The following is a 16,993-nucleotide window of genomic DNA, read 5'->3' on the forward strand; positions in this document are numbered from 1 at the left end:
ACATTGTGAAACATAAAGATAATGCAAAATATAAATTATATTAGCTTTATAAGTAAATATGTATTTACATATAAATCCTTTCCCTGTTTATAACAAAGGTTCAAGGCTAACTTTTTTTTTTACCCCATCTGATTATCACCGTCCCATAGAGGAAGCATTCTGTCTTGCAAGTGAACATTATAACATTCTTCCATCTCACAATTTAGAGTTTAGTATGTGACCAGCCACTTGAGAGTTGATAATAGTTTATTAGTGAAAAGTAAGATTTGTCCTTTTTTTACAGGTCAATGATTTCGTTCGAGACAAATTCATGGATAAAAATGGAAACTTGCCTTTATATGGTGAAGTTATCTCTGGAGCATGTGTAAGTAACATTCGTTTTAACATCAATGGTATAATAGTAAATCTTCTTGTTACGAAACTAAAATAACTGTAAAATAAAGTTGACTAAAATGTAAGTAACCTCTGTTATATCACTGTCTGCTTGATGAGTTAATGAATGAATGCATAAATGAATTTAGACATTTTGTCCCTTAAAGAGCAAGGCCTCCTAGAAGAGGGGTGGCTCATTGTTTCTTGCCTGGTGAGCCATTCCAGATGAGGTACATTATTGTCTGTTTACACTCCTTTATCACTTTAGTTTTTGTGTCCTATTGTGTCTGCTTGATAGCAGTTATTATAGTTCTATTTTCACATAAATATCAAGTATGTTCTAATAAATTTGTGTGGTAACTCTTAGTGCAAGATGAGGCGTTGATTGCATAAGGAGTAAGTTCGTTATAGAAGTTGTTTTGATACTTATTTATGTAAAGAATCTGGCTGCAGGTTAGTAGTTGATCAAACCAAGACCGTCTTCAATACTCGTACCTTAATGTAGGTACGGTATCAATAGTGGCCAAAATGGCGCCATTGGCGGTCCAAGCATGATTACCACGTGGTTTTGTTATGATGTTTTCTTGTGTTAATTACGTCTTGAAATGGGCCGTTCGTGTTGTGTACCGGGTTGTAATTCTAATAGTGGATCTGTGTCTCATATTTAAGCGTTTAAGTTCTCGAAAAATGCAACTTTACTACACAGCAAATGGTTAAGGTGCATAATCGTGACAATTTCCAAGTTAAGGAAATTATAGTTTGCTGTTGTTTAGTCAACTCTCCGAAGACAGATCTGAACCTCACAAATGATACCAACAAGGCACCACTTATGAGGCAACTAAGCCAAGAGATAATGGGATAGGGTGGCCAGTTCATATACTCCTAAAATGACAGTATTACACATAAAACATTTTGAACCTAGATATTTTTCCTACCGTAAATGGTGATGCTTTTCGTATTCCTCAGCAAATTTCGAATCTTACAAATGACGCTTAAACAACCATATTTCCCAACCAACCTTCATCTGAACTGTTAGTCATTCTAGTGCCGAGAAAGAATCCACATCAACGGAAAGGGGAACAAATGGAGAGAGAAGAAGAATTTTTCAGGGAATGATGTAAAAGGGACATTATTAGCACTTTTGATCAGTTTCCAAGTGATGTTCAGAAAAGAAGTATGGTTTCATTTATGACTGTAGTTGTATTAGTAGACCTAGGAGGCCTAACATTGGCAGACCTTGCTTAATTATGTTACTGGTAATGATTTTGAGTATGTGTTATCTTTTCTATGCCCAACAACTATTAGTGAATGTTTGCATTTACTGCAGTAACTTATACGGAGTTCAGGCTATGATTTTCAACTTACTGAAAACTATTTTCAGGCTGCGTTTGTACTGTCAAGTTCATAACTTTATAGCAATGTGTTTCTATTCATACCATACATAACTTGTTGTCTCGCCTTTGAAATTGAACCTAACATTGCTCATAAATTAACGCTGGACGTTTATTTAAGACAAAATTTAGTAATTCAACTTAATAAATACGAAAAATATAACTATTTTGACATAAGGATATGGCGAAACCGTCTATATATATGGAAATGTTTGGCCCGCAGTGGTAGCCATCTTTCTTTCTGTATTCAGGTTTGAGTACTGGAGACGGTCTTGATCAAACAATTAAACTTGTCCACTTGGTGTATACAGCTGAATGTAATCTCTTACAATAACAATAACAACAGCAATAATAATAATAATAATAATAATAATAATAATAATAATAATATAATAAACAAATAGCGTGTGGGGAAAATATCAGAGATACTATCATAATTGCAGCTGAACAGAGCATAGGTTATTATGTAACTAAGAAAAAGAAGCCGTGGAATGGTGATTGTTCAATGGTAGTAGGAAGAAGAAAACAGGCAAAATCGAAATTCTTACAGGATCCAGTTGAGATGAGTAGAGATAATTATTTCAATGAAAGACAGGAAGCAAGTTGTACACTTAGCAATAAAAAGAGAGATTACTTGAAGGAAAAACTGAATGAGGTAGAAACAAATAGTAAAAATAAAAACATTCGAGATTTATATAAGAGTATAGAGGAATTTAAGAACAGATACCAGGGTAGACGTGTTCAGGGATGAAAATGGTGATTTGCTTGCAGACTCGCATTCAATCGTGAATAGATGGAAAAACTATTTTGAGCAGCTACTAAATGTACACAGGCCAAATAGAAATGATCAGGATGAAATTAAAATCGTCATGTGAATGCAAGAACTAGGTAACTCGAAATTTGCGTTTTTTAGTTATCTCTGTTACAGCATAGCAAAAATCGCACAGACTGTAATGCAAGAACTAGGTAACTGATCGAACTATACCAGCTACATCTGTTTTCACATGTATCAAATAGGTAAAAGAAAACGAGACATATTCCTTAGTGCAATAAATAAGTAAATAGGCAATATCTCACAATAGGAAAAATTGAGTTACCTAGTTCTTGCATTCAGGTGACGAAATACAAACTGCTGAGCCATTTTTACTCGAACCCACACTTTCTAAAGTCGAAATTGGGATAGAAAATCTGAAAAAGTAAAAGTCTCCAGATATCGATCAAATTCCAGCAGAATTAATACAAGAGTGTGGAAACGCATTATCTAGCAAACTTTATAATCTTGTACTTGCTATTTGGGAAAAGGAAATTGTACCAGAACAATGGAAGGAGTCCATAATTGTACCTATTTTTAAGAAGAGCAAAAAGACTGACTGTAGTAACTTCCGAGGATTATCACTTTTGTTGCTGTCATATAAAATTTTATCCAATATTCTTTTGAGAAGATTAACTCCATATGTAGATGAAATTATTGGGGATCATCAGTGCGGTTTTAGGCATAATAGATCGACTATTGATCAGATTTTTTGTATTCGACAGATAATGAGAGTATAACGGTACAGTACATCAGTTATTCATAGATTTCAAAAAGGCATATGACTCGGTTAAGAGAGAAATTTTATATAACATTCTTATTGAATTTGGTACTCCCAAGAAACTAGTTCGATTAATTAAAATGTGTCTCAGTGAAACATACAGCAGAATTCGTATGAATAGGTCTATGTATTGTTGTTATTAATTTCTGTTCCTACAGAATTCCCTGTTGTAGTTATTATTTATTAATAACGGAAAAAAATTTGCTCCGGCACTGGGGATCGAACCCAGGGCCCCCAGTTCTACCACAACAAGAGCAATCCAGTAGTTTAAGGTGAAAGAAAATCTGCACATTGATTAATTGATGAACTAGTGGACTTACTCGTGTTAAATATGAAATATCTAGTAGGCTCTGATGATGGTGCGTGAAGCACTGAAACAGCTGTAAGCCGGACAGATATTTAAAAATAGTAGGCTCTGATGATGGTGCGTGAAGCACTGAAACAGCTGTGAGCCGGACAGATATTTCATATTTAACACGAGTAAGTCCACTAGTTCATCAATTAATTATATTCAAGTGTTAAAAGTGGTGTATGCAAGATTCAAAATGGAGCTGCACATTGAACCCAGATTTTCGGTGTCAGGGATGTTGGAAGTTAGTATGGTATGTTCACCAAAATGAAATCTGTAATTCATATAATGAGAAATTAAAAGCAGTAACAATGACAGTTACTTACTTACAAATGGCTTTGAAGGAACCTGGAGGTTCATTGCCGCCCTCACTTAAGCCTGCCATTGGTCCCTATCCTGTGCAAGATTAATCCAGTCTCTATCATCATATCCCACCTCCCTCAAATCCATTTTAATATTATCCTCCCATCTACGTCTCGGCCTCCCCAAAGGTCTTCTTCCTTCCAGCCTCCCAACTAACACTCTACATGCATTTCTGGATTCGTCCATACGTGCCACTTGCTCTGCCCATCTCAAACGTCTGGATTAAATATTCCTAATTATGTCAGGTGAAGAATACAATGTGTGCAGTTCTGCGTTGTGTAACTTTCTCCATTCTTCTGTAACTTCATCCCTCTTAGCCCCAAATATTTTCCTAAGAACCTTATTCTCAAACACCCTTAATCTCTGTTCTTCTTTCAAAGTGAGAGTCCCAAGTTTCACAACCATACAGAATAACCGGCAATATAACTGTTTTATAAATTCTAACTTTCAGATTTTTTGACAGCAGACTAGAGACAAAAGCTTCTCAACTGAATAATAACAGGCATTTCCCATATTTATTCTGCGTTGAATTTCCTCCCGAGTGTCATTTATATTTGTTACTGTTGCTCCAAAATATCTGAATTTCTCGACCTCTTCGAAGGATAAATCTCCAATTTTTATATTTACATTTCGTACAATATTCTTGTCACGAGACATAATCATATACTTTGTCTTTTCGGGATTTACTTCCAAACCTATCGCTTTACTTGCTTCAAGTAAAATTTCCGTGTTTTCCCTAATCGTTTGTGGATTTTCTCTTAATATATTCACGTCATCTGCATAGACAAGAAGCTGATGTAACCCTCTGTGTTACACTGAACTTTCCTAATGGCATATTCTAGAGCGAAGTTAAAAAGTAAAGGTGATAGTGCATCTCCTTTCTTTAGCCCGCAGTGAATTGGAAAAGTATCAGATAGAAACTGGCCTATACGGACATAATAATAATATAATAATAATAATTACTTATCATGGCGGAGTTAAAGCCATCAGGCCTTCTCTTCCACTCAGACATAAACAAAAGAAACTTATACAATACTGTAACTTACTAATACAACTTATTAATTACAAACTAATATTTGAAGAACATCCAAGGATTGATATCGTTATACAATACATGCACAAGTTGAGTAGAAGAGTGCAATCATACTTCACAATAGCTGATTGTTACAAAATAATATAATGCTTAGAAGTTACTCTCAGTGAATATGCGAGGGTAAGTGAACTAAATTATACAATAATATAAATTGAGAATTACAAATTCAGAAATAAATTATAACTACACAACACTTATGAGGAATATTATATATACACAAGATACAGTGAGGTTAGTTGGGGACACTCGAATTTTCGTTTGGAGCCGACCCAGCTATCAATTTGTTGGTTACAGCGAGAAACGCACGTGTCTCCGGCACTTTTAGGCCCACAATCCTATTGTTACAATGCTTAAAAGTTATAATAGGGGCATTCCATGTCAAATCAACACAAAAAAGTGGACTTTTCAACCCGACCACCTCAGATTTTCATTAAATTTGGTGGGATGGTAAAGAACCTTAAGTTAAGTAATTATGTAAAATTTTAGCCCTCAATAATGCACGATATCCATACAGCAATTCTGTCAATACGAGAAAAAATGAAAAAATGTCGCATACTATGTCAATAAAAATAATTCACAACTTCTCTTCTAATTGAGGTAGAATCTTAAACTTGGGCTTATTTTAAAGCTAAGGGATCATATGTTTCAATAAAAATAGGTTTGCATCAAATTAATGAATTCTTTATTGAATGGTCACGTGAAACACATTTTAACATTAAATATCTATAAATGCTGGACATAAATTATTTCGCGAAAAATGTATGTTATAGAGGTAAGAGTATTCTCCCCTTGGTGTAAGTTTCATTTTGGAAACGTTTCAGGAATATCAGTAAAAAAAATATATCAATGTATTGGTTTGTAGCACTTAAACCCTTACACCAACACTGCATGCGCGCGAGTTCGTACTTGTCTGATAAGCTGTGTCGTAGATCTGTCAGGCCGTCATGAGTGGCAGTTTATACAGTCTTCAATTTATACAAAACGTGCAATCTGTTTCAAGTGCAGTGTCGTTAGTTTTCGTAGTATGTGGTAGTTTTGTGTGATGTAATGGAGTCGCGTTTTAAGTTATAGGTCTATGTTTGCTGCAATCCCTTCGAGAAATCAAGGCATTGTAATTAGAGGAAAAATTTAAGAAGTGTTATATCGTGGATGCTTGATGTATTTCCTGATTTAAAACAGGAACAAAAGGTGTGCACTATGTGTCGCAAAGAAATAAAAATATAATATAATGCTATTATACAGAATCCTCATAATGACTCTAGTATTGAAGAATATGTCGACTCTACAGCAAATGTAAGTTCATTAAATACAAGTCTTTTTGACCAAGGTGTGTTCCTTATTAAACAGAAAGGCTACAACAAGAGAAATATAAGAGACAGAAATTTGAAAATATTGTAAAAGACAAAGTCTTCGATATTAAAGATGCCGAGGAACCAGGACCTTTCTGATTCTGAAATTTCGTCTCAGTTGCAGGAAAATTTTCAAAATTCAGGTAAAAGTGAGAAAATCACCATTTTAACACTACTACCTAAACGCTGGAGCGTAAATAATATAAAAAAAAAAGAGTTTCTTTCAGCTTTCGAATACATAATTAGGAAAGCCAAAGTCCTGGCAAAGGGAAAGGGAATTTTGTGTTCACCAAATCTGAAACCTGGAAAACCCTTGCTCGCGGGTGTTGCCGGTAGAGTTAAAGAATTCTGTTGTTCTGACGAGATAAGCAGAATGATGCCTGGTAGGAAATATTTGTTGTGATTAAAGAATCAGGGAGTAAATCACATGAGCAGAAAATAATTATATGCAGTGTTTAAAAATTCTAACCCTGACCAAGAAATTGTATTCTAGCTGGAATTAATGGACTATACTGTCTGTGTTTGTGTCCTTATCAGAATGTAAAACTTATGCCGGAAGCAATTTATTAAAGTTTCAGGTCTACGTGGATTTCAAGAAAATGTTTCTTTATACTTTCCAACTTAACATTTCTTGGCTACTGTGGTGTGCAATCCTCCTCATATAAATTGCTTGTTCAGGAAATGTACAGGATGTCCTGAACCATTCAAAATAAGAGAGGGTTTAGAGAAATGTTTCGTATAAAACTTCAGTGAATCAGTGACCTATAAGCAGTGGATGACGACTGACCGATCAACGCCTGACACTATAATGAAACCCACAGACAAATTTGTCGACTGTCTCTTGGAGAAACTTGGTGATTTACTGACTCACTCATTTATATCATCTAAACAAAGTAAGTTTCTACGTGATATGAAATCATTTCTACAACCATACCTGCTTATTGTGTTATGCGACTTCGCTGAAAACTATTATTTCGTAATCCAAGATCAAATTCAGTCATATCACAGGACTAATGTGCAGACAACCATTCATACTTTCGTAATATATTATAACGAATCGTCATCCGATACAGTCTCTATTAAAAATCTGGTAATAATTTCACACTGCCCGAAATATGACACTACAGCTGTACATCTGTTTCAAAAATATCTAATGGAGTCATTAAAACAAACATCTGTAATTCACCAAAAAAATTATGTATTTCTCCGATGGATTCTCTGCTCAGTATAAAAATAGGAAAAAATTTCCTGAACCCCACATTACATGGAGAAGATTTTGGATTTCCAACAGAATTGCATTATTTTTGCATATTGCATGGCAGAAGACCTACGACATTGTAGGTGGGACACTTAAAAGGTTTGCGGCTTGTGATAGTTTGCAGAGACCATCCGATAAACAAATAACTACACCTAGGGAATTGTACGACTGGACAACGGATCATCTCCCAAACATTAATACCGTTTATGCGACTAAAAAAGGCTATACTGAAGAGGAAAAAATGCTTGCTCTTCGATTTGCAAAATCCACCGCAGTGCCTGGAACACAAGTTTCATACAGTCCTGCTGTTTAGGATGGGTATTATACTTGCTAAGCAGTTTTAAAATGCAGCTGAAACAACGCAGCATCCTGTCTGGAAAGATGATCAGGCTATTTCATCTCAGCAATGAAAGGTAAGCATTTCTTACAGAACTTCAGGTTTAACAAAATCCATGTGACAATAATTTATTTCAGGTAATAATTTAAAAAATTCGAATTATGTACTACATGTTAAATTACATAGTGCCATTCAAGAATATGATCAAATATAATTAAATACAACGAATGTGTGGGACATAATTATCGCGACTTATACGGTTAACTTACGCTTGCTGTGACATAATAATTTTTATCTTTGTAACCTATGATGATTCCAAGTTGAAACTTATCAGTTCATTATATCACTAATTGAGGCGTACTATATATTTTTTTCATTAAAATAGAACCCCTGCATTTTTAAATATGAATATATGAAAATTGTTTTACCATGTTTTTTTTAGTGTAATTGAATACATGTAGAAAACAATATAAGCAATAAAAACTATCACATATTAAGAATGTATCACCCAATTTTTGTAAATTTATCTGGAGACGATGTTGAGATATATAATTTTAATTGAAGCGGCATGCTTACAAAAATATGATTTTTCTTCAAGTTTGAAACGCCACTGACAGAAAACGAAAAGCACAGGACATAGGAAACTCGGCAGTTTTAGATAGCGTGGCAGGTAAAACAAACCCTCAAAATTTGAAAGAAATCTGAGTCGGTCGGGTTGAGTGCCTTGTTGATTTGATATGGAATGACCCAATACTTACCAAGCTCACATTCGTTGCTCAAAATGTCCTCCATTTATTGCAATACACATTTGACATCTTTTTATGAAATTTACAGTCAGTCCTGCAAGTTCTTCAGCAGTGATAGAATTTATTGCATCTCTTATATTCTGTTTAAGTTCGTTTATGGAGTGTGGGTTTCCTGCATTCTGTAGGGCCTTAATTTACGTAATTTCCTCGTTACACGAGCAGAACTTTTACTTATTCCAGTTTCCTGCACTAAACACCTGAGGGATTTCTGAGGGGTGTTCCAATCTTTCACCTATCTCGTCTAATTTATCTTCCGACAGAACACGGCATTCTCTTTTCGGTTTTTCATCGTTTACCGAACCTGGTCGCATGAACTTCTTATACAGTTTTATTGTACTGGCAGCTGGAACAGGTCTCTCTAGGAACTTTTCCCGAAATTTTCGTCTTGTCGCCACACAAGATTTTCGTTTCTGTACGTATGTATGCATGCATGCATGCATATATGTACAGTATATGCATGTATGCAATGTATGTATGTACGTATTGTATAGACTATGGTAAGTACGTTCACGTAATGAATAAGTCATTACAACAGTAGCTTACAATGAGCATTTGAAACTTAACTTAAACTCACTGCCAACTTACATCTCACAACACAATACAACACAACTAAAGCGAAACTGCAGTGCCATTCATTACTTGCGCGCCGAAAATGTGGACGCACTATTCCCAGAGATCATGCCATCTCTTGGCAGGGAACGGCTTCTGCAAAACTCGAGCATCGCCAACTGACCTCACTGTAGAATTAACCCTTAGAAGTCGGAAGACTTATACTACTATTGCACGCAAATGTCCAACCCTTAACCAGGAGTTCGTATACCTGCATAATCGGGTAAATTCGTGTTGGGTTCGTTAGCTAAGCGGTTTAAGATGCACAAGATATGTCCGGCCAGCATATCGTGCCTAAGATCGCAGGTTTGAGTCCCGGCTACTGCAGTCAATTGGGCCTGTGGTAAAGGATGGGGAGGGCCCATGTAAAACAATCGGTGTAATGGTATACATGGAAGCTGACAGGGTTTCAGTTGACTGCAGTTGAAATGATTTTGCCCCCTTTTTTAAGAAAAAAATCTACAAAAAAAATTGTCACTTTAAAAAAGTGTAATGCCCTTAATGTTTTATAGAATTAAAGAATATCAACGTATTTTATACGTAACATAAAATTCAGAACATATTATATCACGTCATGACCATAATACTAGCTGGCCGTTATAATGGACGTATGGCTCCTAAGGGTTAAGCATGTTTAAGGAAGAAAAAAAATATCACTATCAGAAATAGTGAATAAAATATGTACTAACAAAGTTTGAATAACTAAAATTAACTACCACCACTGTTACCATAGCAGACATGCATGATAATCTACGTGATAAAGAGTGAATACCATCAGCCTTGGATTCTGTTTGAATTTAGTTCTCTAATATTTTAATGGATACACATTTATTGTGAACTTAAATGTAGCCTGTAACTTGTTGACCCACTGATGAAGCATTTATATTGCAGGCTGGAGGTTCTCAGGTCATTTTCACGAATCCACTAGAGATTGTCAAGATTCGCCTGCAGGTAGCAGGAGAGATTGCTGGCTCAGCGAAAGTCAGCGCACTCAGCGTCGTGAAGGAGCTTGGCGTCTTCGGAATGTACAAGGTGAGATGAGGAAGACAGTCATGGCAAGAAAGTTAATTCATAACTTTAATAATAATAGAGTAATGATAGAAATTAATGTGTGGAGCAGTTTTTTCCTAAGCATTCTTTGCAAATTCTATGGAATCTCTGTACAGTCCCCAGTGAATTCGTAGAAAAAATTCTGTGTAGGCTACTTTAAATTCTACTTATTTTCAAAATTAAAGGAAGATGTCCGTTTTCTTAAATAATCACAAATTTTCTTTCTCTATTTGCTTTATGTTTACTGTATTTAACCGTTATATATATAAGTTAGGGAACATACAGTTAAATAATAATCAGTTTAAAATCAAATCAATTCAAATAAAAATATGCCCACTAAATTAACAAACTTGCATTGCTCTGCTCTCTGTTTTTTATAATTTGTATCTGTGACTTCCATTACGAGTTTACTTACAGTATTAACACAGTATTAATGGAAAACTTAATGGAGTATGTAGGTATTTTTATTAGGAGCAGTATAGTGAGTGAAGTAGCTTCTGTGTCATTGATTAATTTTTTTTCGTCATTGACCATTGGCTAAAAAGGTTCTTTAGTACACCATCGAATATTAATGTAGGAAGTACAAGTGTAACTGACAACTTAGAAATGCTTAGTGTATCCCACCAGTATCGACAGTTTTATAATTACAGAAAGAAGAAAAACCGAAATTCCCATTTATCTGTGGATTTTATGTATAAAGGTGAAGGTAATGATATCCCTCTTTATGTGCCATGAAGCCATTTGGGGGGGATGGAAGGCATGGAGGTAGAGGTCCATGACTTCAGCACTAAAATGAGGCATTGTGGTCAGTACCGTAATCCGATGTTTTGCCCTCGGGAAAGACCTAATACTCAGTTTGATAGGGAGTTGAGTGAATCTTGTATCTGTCCTGGAAGTTTTGACAACAAAAAACATCCTGCCACCACCAGGAATTTAACCTGGGACCTTTCAGTCTGTAGTAAGTTCTCTACCAATGTGTATTTGGTGTACAATTCAAAAAGAAACTTGAAACATGAAACATTTCAGTAATCTAATAACACTTTTAAATAGGGATCGATGTTGTCTGGGCTAAAGGGCCATGGTCTGTTGGAGCTATTGCTACCATACATTTTGTCTGCTACTCCAGCAGATATCATCAGTGGTGTGACACATGGGAGCGCAAAGATCTCTTTAGTGTGCTGGGAACAACTGGGACTATGACTGGTTGCCTTGCAGTATTTAAGGTCAGAATGGATTGTGGCTCAACATTGTCGCCATGGTCCGCACCGGTGGTTGAAGTGTTGTGATTGGCTACCGTCGTGTTCGGCTGTTGGATGAATAGTTTAATGTGTGTGTTTCTCAGGGCCAGGTACCATGCTTGATTGATTTTAAGGCCTTCTTCCTTTCGATTGAAATTGTTCTTTTGCTTGTAGATTTCAGTGGCCTCTCGATATAATCTGACATAACAACTTCAGTCGAAAGGAAGAGGGCCTTAAAGTCAATCAAACATGGTACCTGGCCCTGAGAAACACACTCATTAAACCATTCTTCCAACAGCCGAACATGACAGTAGCCAATCACAACACTTCGACCACCAGTGCGGATTGCGGCGACAAAGGCAAGCCACAATGCATCCTGACCTTAAATACCGCAAGGCAACCAGTCACAGTCCCAGTCGTTCCCAGCATGCTAAGGAGATCTTTGCGCTCCTGCGTGCCACACCACTGATGATGTCTGCCGGAGTAGCAGAAGAAATGTATGGTAGCAACAGCTCCAACAGACAACATCGATCCCAATGATGCTGGTTGTGAAAGCCTACATTCCAACACTTTTAAATGTTACATTCAAGATCTGTCAGTGGACAAAGAAAGGCTGTGCTTTTTCATTGCAGCATCATAGAATTACAGACATGACTAGGAATGTTATTTGTTCCAGAACAAAATTGAGAAAGATGTATTGCTCTGTAGATTTCTTTGAAGACATGAGCTAGAGAAACTTCTTTTGTAAACACTTACATGACAGAACATGAAATGAGTTGGAAAAAGAGCATCAATGTCTATAGATATAGAACGAAGTCAGTGACGAGAAAAACAGCAGTAATATATCAAAGAATTTGCGCTGAATTTTTTGAGTAGTTGCTGTATACCCACTGTCAAACACTTGTTGTGTAAATATATCAATTATAACCAGACCATTTAATACCGGAGTTTTTAAATAACTTTGCAAAGAAAAAGGCAGTAAACATATGACCCAGATTGCTCAGCATTATAGCCTTTGACAGTAACAACTTTTGTCTGGTTTACTATGCTGCTATCTAGTTGTTACATTAGGAGTCACGTCATAACTCCCATTTGAATTGCATTAGCGACTGTACTGCCATCTCGTGTTCGTTTTATGGCAGACGGATGGCAATCCTGGCGGTTGTTCTCTTCGAAGTGCAACTAGTTTCAACTTAGGAATGAGCAATCTATATGTGATCTGGGATATGACTTAAAGAAGTAAGGTAGGTGTCTAGAGGGAAACTTTCTGTTAGGTTGCTCGAACTGAGCTCAGAAATTTATTCTTCTGCTCATCACCTATTCCATTTTTCTTACGCGTATTTGCTGCACATGCTGGCATATTTGGCAGACGTTTTTACAAAAATTAACTAATTAAATTTATCAAAAGAAAGATCATATTTATTTACATGGTAAGGAGCAATGTGGCGTTTTTTTTTTTCGATATAAACTTCAGTTATATAAAAAAATATGAATACGTAGGGTCTGACAGAAACAATTATCCATTTTGAAAACAGCGATGTTCTTGAAGATTGGCCATTCAAATTGGTTCTGTTGTTTTGTGCAATTTAAAGCATTTTAGGCACAATGGAATGTTGGCCGAATGAACATCATGCCTTTGCTGTAGAAATATTTTTTAAGAGAGGTGATTCTCTTGTGACTACCCAGCAATTGTTTTGGCGACATTATAATCGGGCGCGGTTCCTGTATATTCACATAGTCTCATGTGCACACCCTAAATATTTACGCTCACCACCTGGTTCAGGATTCAATTAAAATTTTGAAATATTTCGCCAACTTAACAACATTTTCTACAGTAATTCTCGTTCGTTTCCACGCACTATAGCTGGATCCATTTCTATTCCAGTCACTGTAGGACTCATATCATGTGACTATGCGAACATATTTAAGTTAGGCAGGTTTTAGAGCAGGGGGTAAAGGAGGGAGAGTACAGTAACAATCCTCATTCAATCGCATCCGTTGTTAGAATCTCATGTGCACACGCAGCTTCTGAGATGCATTTGGCATGTTTTCCCTTCTCTTTACACTCCTCTCACCATCATTCACGTGTTTCAGTTTTACAATTTCTGGGGCTCGGTTGCAGACATGGCTCCTTGCTTGCAGGAAGTAAGAAAAATAAGCACTTTCATATTTTCTTCAGTGTACTGGAATAAATCTACAGATATTGTTTCGTGGCCGATTGCACTAATAAAATTATACTTATTTTATGTAATATTGTATGTTTACAATATACCAGTGAAGTTTAGGTGTGAGGCAGATCATATATTTTCTTTTTAAATATGACAAGTTTGAACGAAATAATTCTCATAGCCATTTCAAGATGTCAGTGTTACAAACTAACAAAAAATAATCGTCACATATTGTAGCTTAGCATGATCTGTGCTAGTGTTGTTTGATGCTTTTTGGGTAAATAATATTGTTTACATTGTGATAGCTTTACGTGTAATAATGAATTCTGTTCAAGAATTGAAGAAAAGTAATTTCGGTTGTTTAAATATGGAAGAAAAGTTGGAAATTGAAAGTAGAGGAAGAGCCCCAACCTTTAATAAATCTGATTCAGACGAGCAAATGCAATGGTAGAGATATTAATAAGAAATTCAATCCTGAATTGGTGAAACGAGCGTTGAGCGGATTCTGCCGATTTTGGAATAGACACCGACGTACTTGAACTGCCAACATAGAAAACAAAAAATCACACTCAATCGCTTTCACCTTCATCTTGACGGGTAATAAAAGCCTAAACTAACCTAACCTAACCTAAGTGCGTCGGTGTATTTTATAGCAAATACGAGTGGCTCTGTGGTTGTGAAATTACGAACCGGTTGTACTGTTTTCCTTGCTTGATGTTCGCGAGTGAAAAAGATGGCACATGGACAAATAATGGTTGTAGCGATGTCGGGCATCTCCAACAGAAAATTACGAAACACGAAATGTCTAAAGCACACAAAAATGCACAGCTAGAATTGAGTGTTTCAGATAAATATGACATAAGGCAACAATTGGACACTGCGGTTTGAAGAAATAGGCTATTCAACATCAAAATAAAGAAATAACAAAAAAAATAGATACATATTGTTAAATATTATCGATTGTATAAAGTTTTGTGGCACTTTCGAACTGGCTCTTAGAGGACATGATGAGTCGGAGGTGGTCAGTTAATCCTGGTAGACTTTACTTCAGAATTGGACTCTGCTTAAAAAAAAAAACACTTTAAAACGCTACAGTATTCAAGGGTACATCGAAAGAAATACAAAATGACTTAATGCAATGCATGTTTAAAGTCTGCCAGGATGAAATCAAAAGTACTGATTATGTTTCAGTAATTGCTGACGAAACTATAGATGTCTCATCAATGTGTCAAATGATGATCGTGTTTTGTTTGTTTTGTACAGAAAGATTCTGAACCTTTCTGAATCCCTCAAGACAGAATGCACCAATTTTGTCCGCATGTGTGAAACAAACATTGGAGGTTGTTTCTGATAAGAATAAAGTAGTTGCACAAAGTTATGATGGAGCTAACATCATGAGTGCAGGGTTTCCTATATAAACTAAGACCGAACACATGGTGTTTGTACTCTGCGCTACAGCAGTTGCCTCAGCTGAACTTATGTTGCATGCAGCCGCCCTCCTTTAAGCGTGTATAGGCTACAATCTTATATGAAATCTTACCTTATAAAAGATGCTGGAAGTGTCGTCTTTCCTGGGTTATACAGGCATTGTATCTGGTAGCCACATTCTGGCTGACGCGAGAAGTTCTGCCACGGTAATGTTTCCGATTTCATTCGTAATGTTTTCTTTCAGTTTATTCCATAAGTAAAAATCACACACTGTTAGATCTGGATAACGAGGGGGAAATAGACCAGCACTGATCACTCTGTCTGCAAACACTTCCGAGATTGTAAGAAGGGAATCTTCTGCTGTATGAGCAAGGGCTGAATCTTGTTGAAACCACTCACGCGATTTTTTTTTAACTGATGGAAGAAGAGCATCAAAATGTTATCTTGGTACCTCTATCCATTTACTGTTGCCTCGAAAAAAATTATTCATCTTGCACTAACAGCACACCAAACACCAATCTTCTTATCATAATGAGGGACTTCATAAACACCATTAGGATTTTCTGCACACCAATAGCGAGAGTTATGACTGTTCACACGACTATATGAATCACTGATTAGAATAAGGAAGAAAGTCCAATTTTTTCGAAAATAGCCTGAGATATACATTTTTTTCTTGAGCCATCCACCCATCGATTAGTGAAAAAAGGAAGAGTCTACCAGCAATAACAATGAAGTAACAGCCCAGTAAAATTTTCAATTAGTGGAATAAGGAAGAATGTCCGGACTTTCTTCCTTTTTCCAATCAATATTGTAAGCATCACAACCAGATGTCAGGTAGGAAGTCTGTCTCTAGTTTAAATTTGCTAATTTGCTGTCAGTGTGGCTGTAAGTTCGTTGTCTGTAAATCGTTTATAACAACTTGAGTGAAAGTAATTCTGATAGTGAACAAATACACTGGAGAAGAAAGGGAGTAAGAAATATTGATGAATATGTAAAAGAAAAACGCAAGAAATCTAGATCTTAGGAAAAGAATATGTAACTTCAAAAGGAGGAGCTGTGCCAGCAAAACTGCCTGGTTCATCATGAAGGAAAGATCTGGTATGTTTTATGTGTTATTTGGATATATTTCTACTGCTAAATATTTCTGTGAACATATGTATAATATATGGTGCAGTTTGGTGTTTGTTTTATTGTTGTTGTTGTTGTTTTGAAAATTTTAAAGATGAAGACCAAATGGAAATAATCACTACCGGTACATTATACGATGGTAAAACTAAAAAGAGGAAATATGTGTATCTAATGGCACTGATAGAACATTCACCTGTACAAAGACGCCAAAATTAAATATTTTTTTCTTAATGAAAATACAAAACGATGGCTTTCGCAGAATTGTTAGTTCACAAAGGACGAGCATCAACATTTTATAAAATAAAACAACAAGAGGTAATAAAATTACATGCTGAAAGAAATGACATAGTCGACCTAGTGTTCGACTTATGCAAAATGTTCCCCTTTCTTGTCTTCTTGTACAGGAAATGTTCTATTTAAGAAAACTGTGGCTTTTTGTATTTGGAATCCATAACCAGG

At 36.0% G+C, this 16,993-nt stretch overlaps 1 protein-coding gene across 5 annotated transcripts in view; it reads left to right on the forward strand.

The window, feature by feature from the left end:
* The window catches only part of aralar1 (calcium-binding mitochondrial carrier protein aralar1), a 512,566-nt gene that overhangs the window by 420,099 nt on the left and 75,474 nt on the right, over positions 1 to 16,993 (forward strand). For all 5 annotated transcript variants that reach the window (XM_069833569.1, XM_069833572.1, XM_069833571.1 and 2 more), the window contains 2 exons: positions 284 to 364; positions 10,411 to 10,551. In XM_069833569.1, coding sequence (XP_069689670.1) covers positions 284 to 364; positions 10,411 to 10,551 — 222 coding nt within the window. The remainder of the gene's footprint in view (positions 1 to 283; positions 365 to 10,410; positions 10,552 to 16,993) is intronic.

This window comes from Periplaneta americana, chromosome 8, assembly GCF_040183065.1.
Source record: "Periplaneta americana isolate PAMFEO1 chromosome 8, P.americana_PAMFEO1_priV1, whole genome shotgun sequence".
Taxonomy (NCBI): Eukaryota; Metazoa; Arthropoda; class Insecta; order Blattodea; family Blattidae; genus Periplaneta; species Periplaneta americana.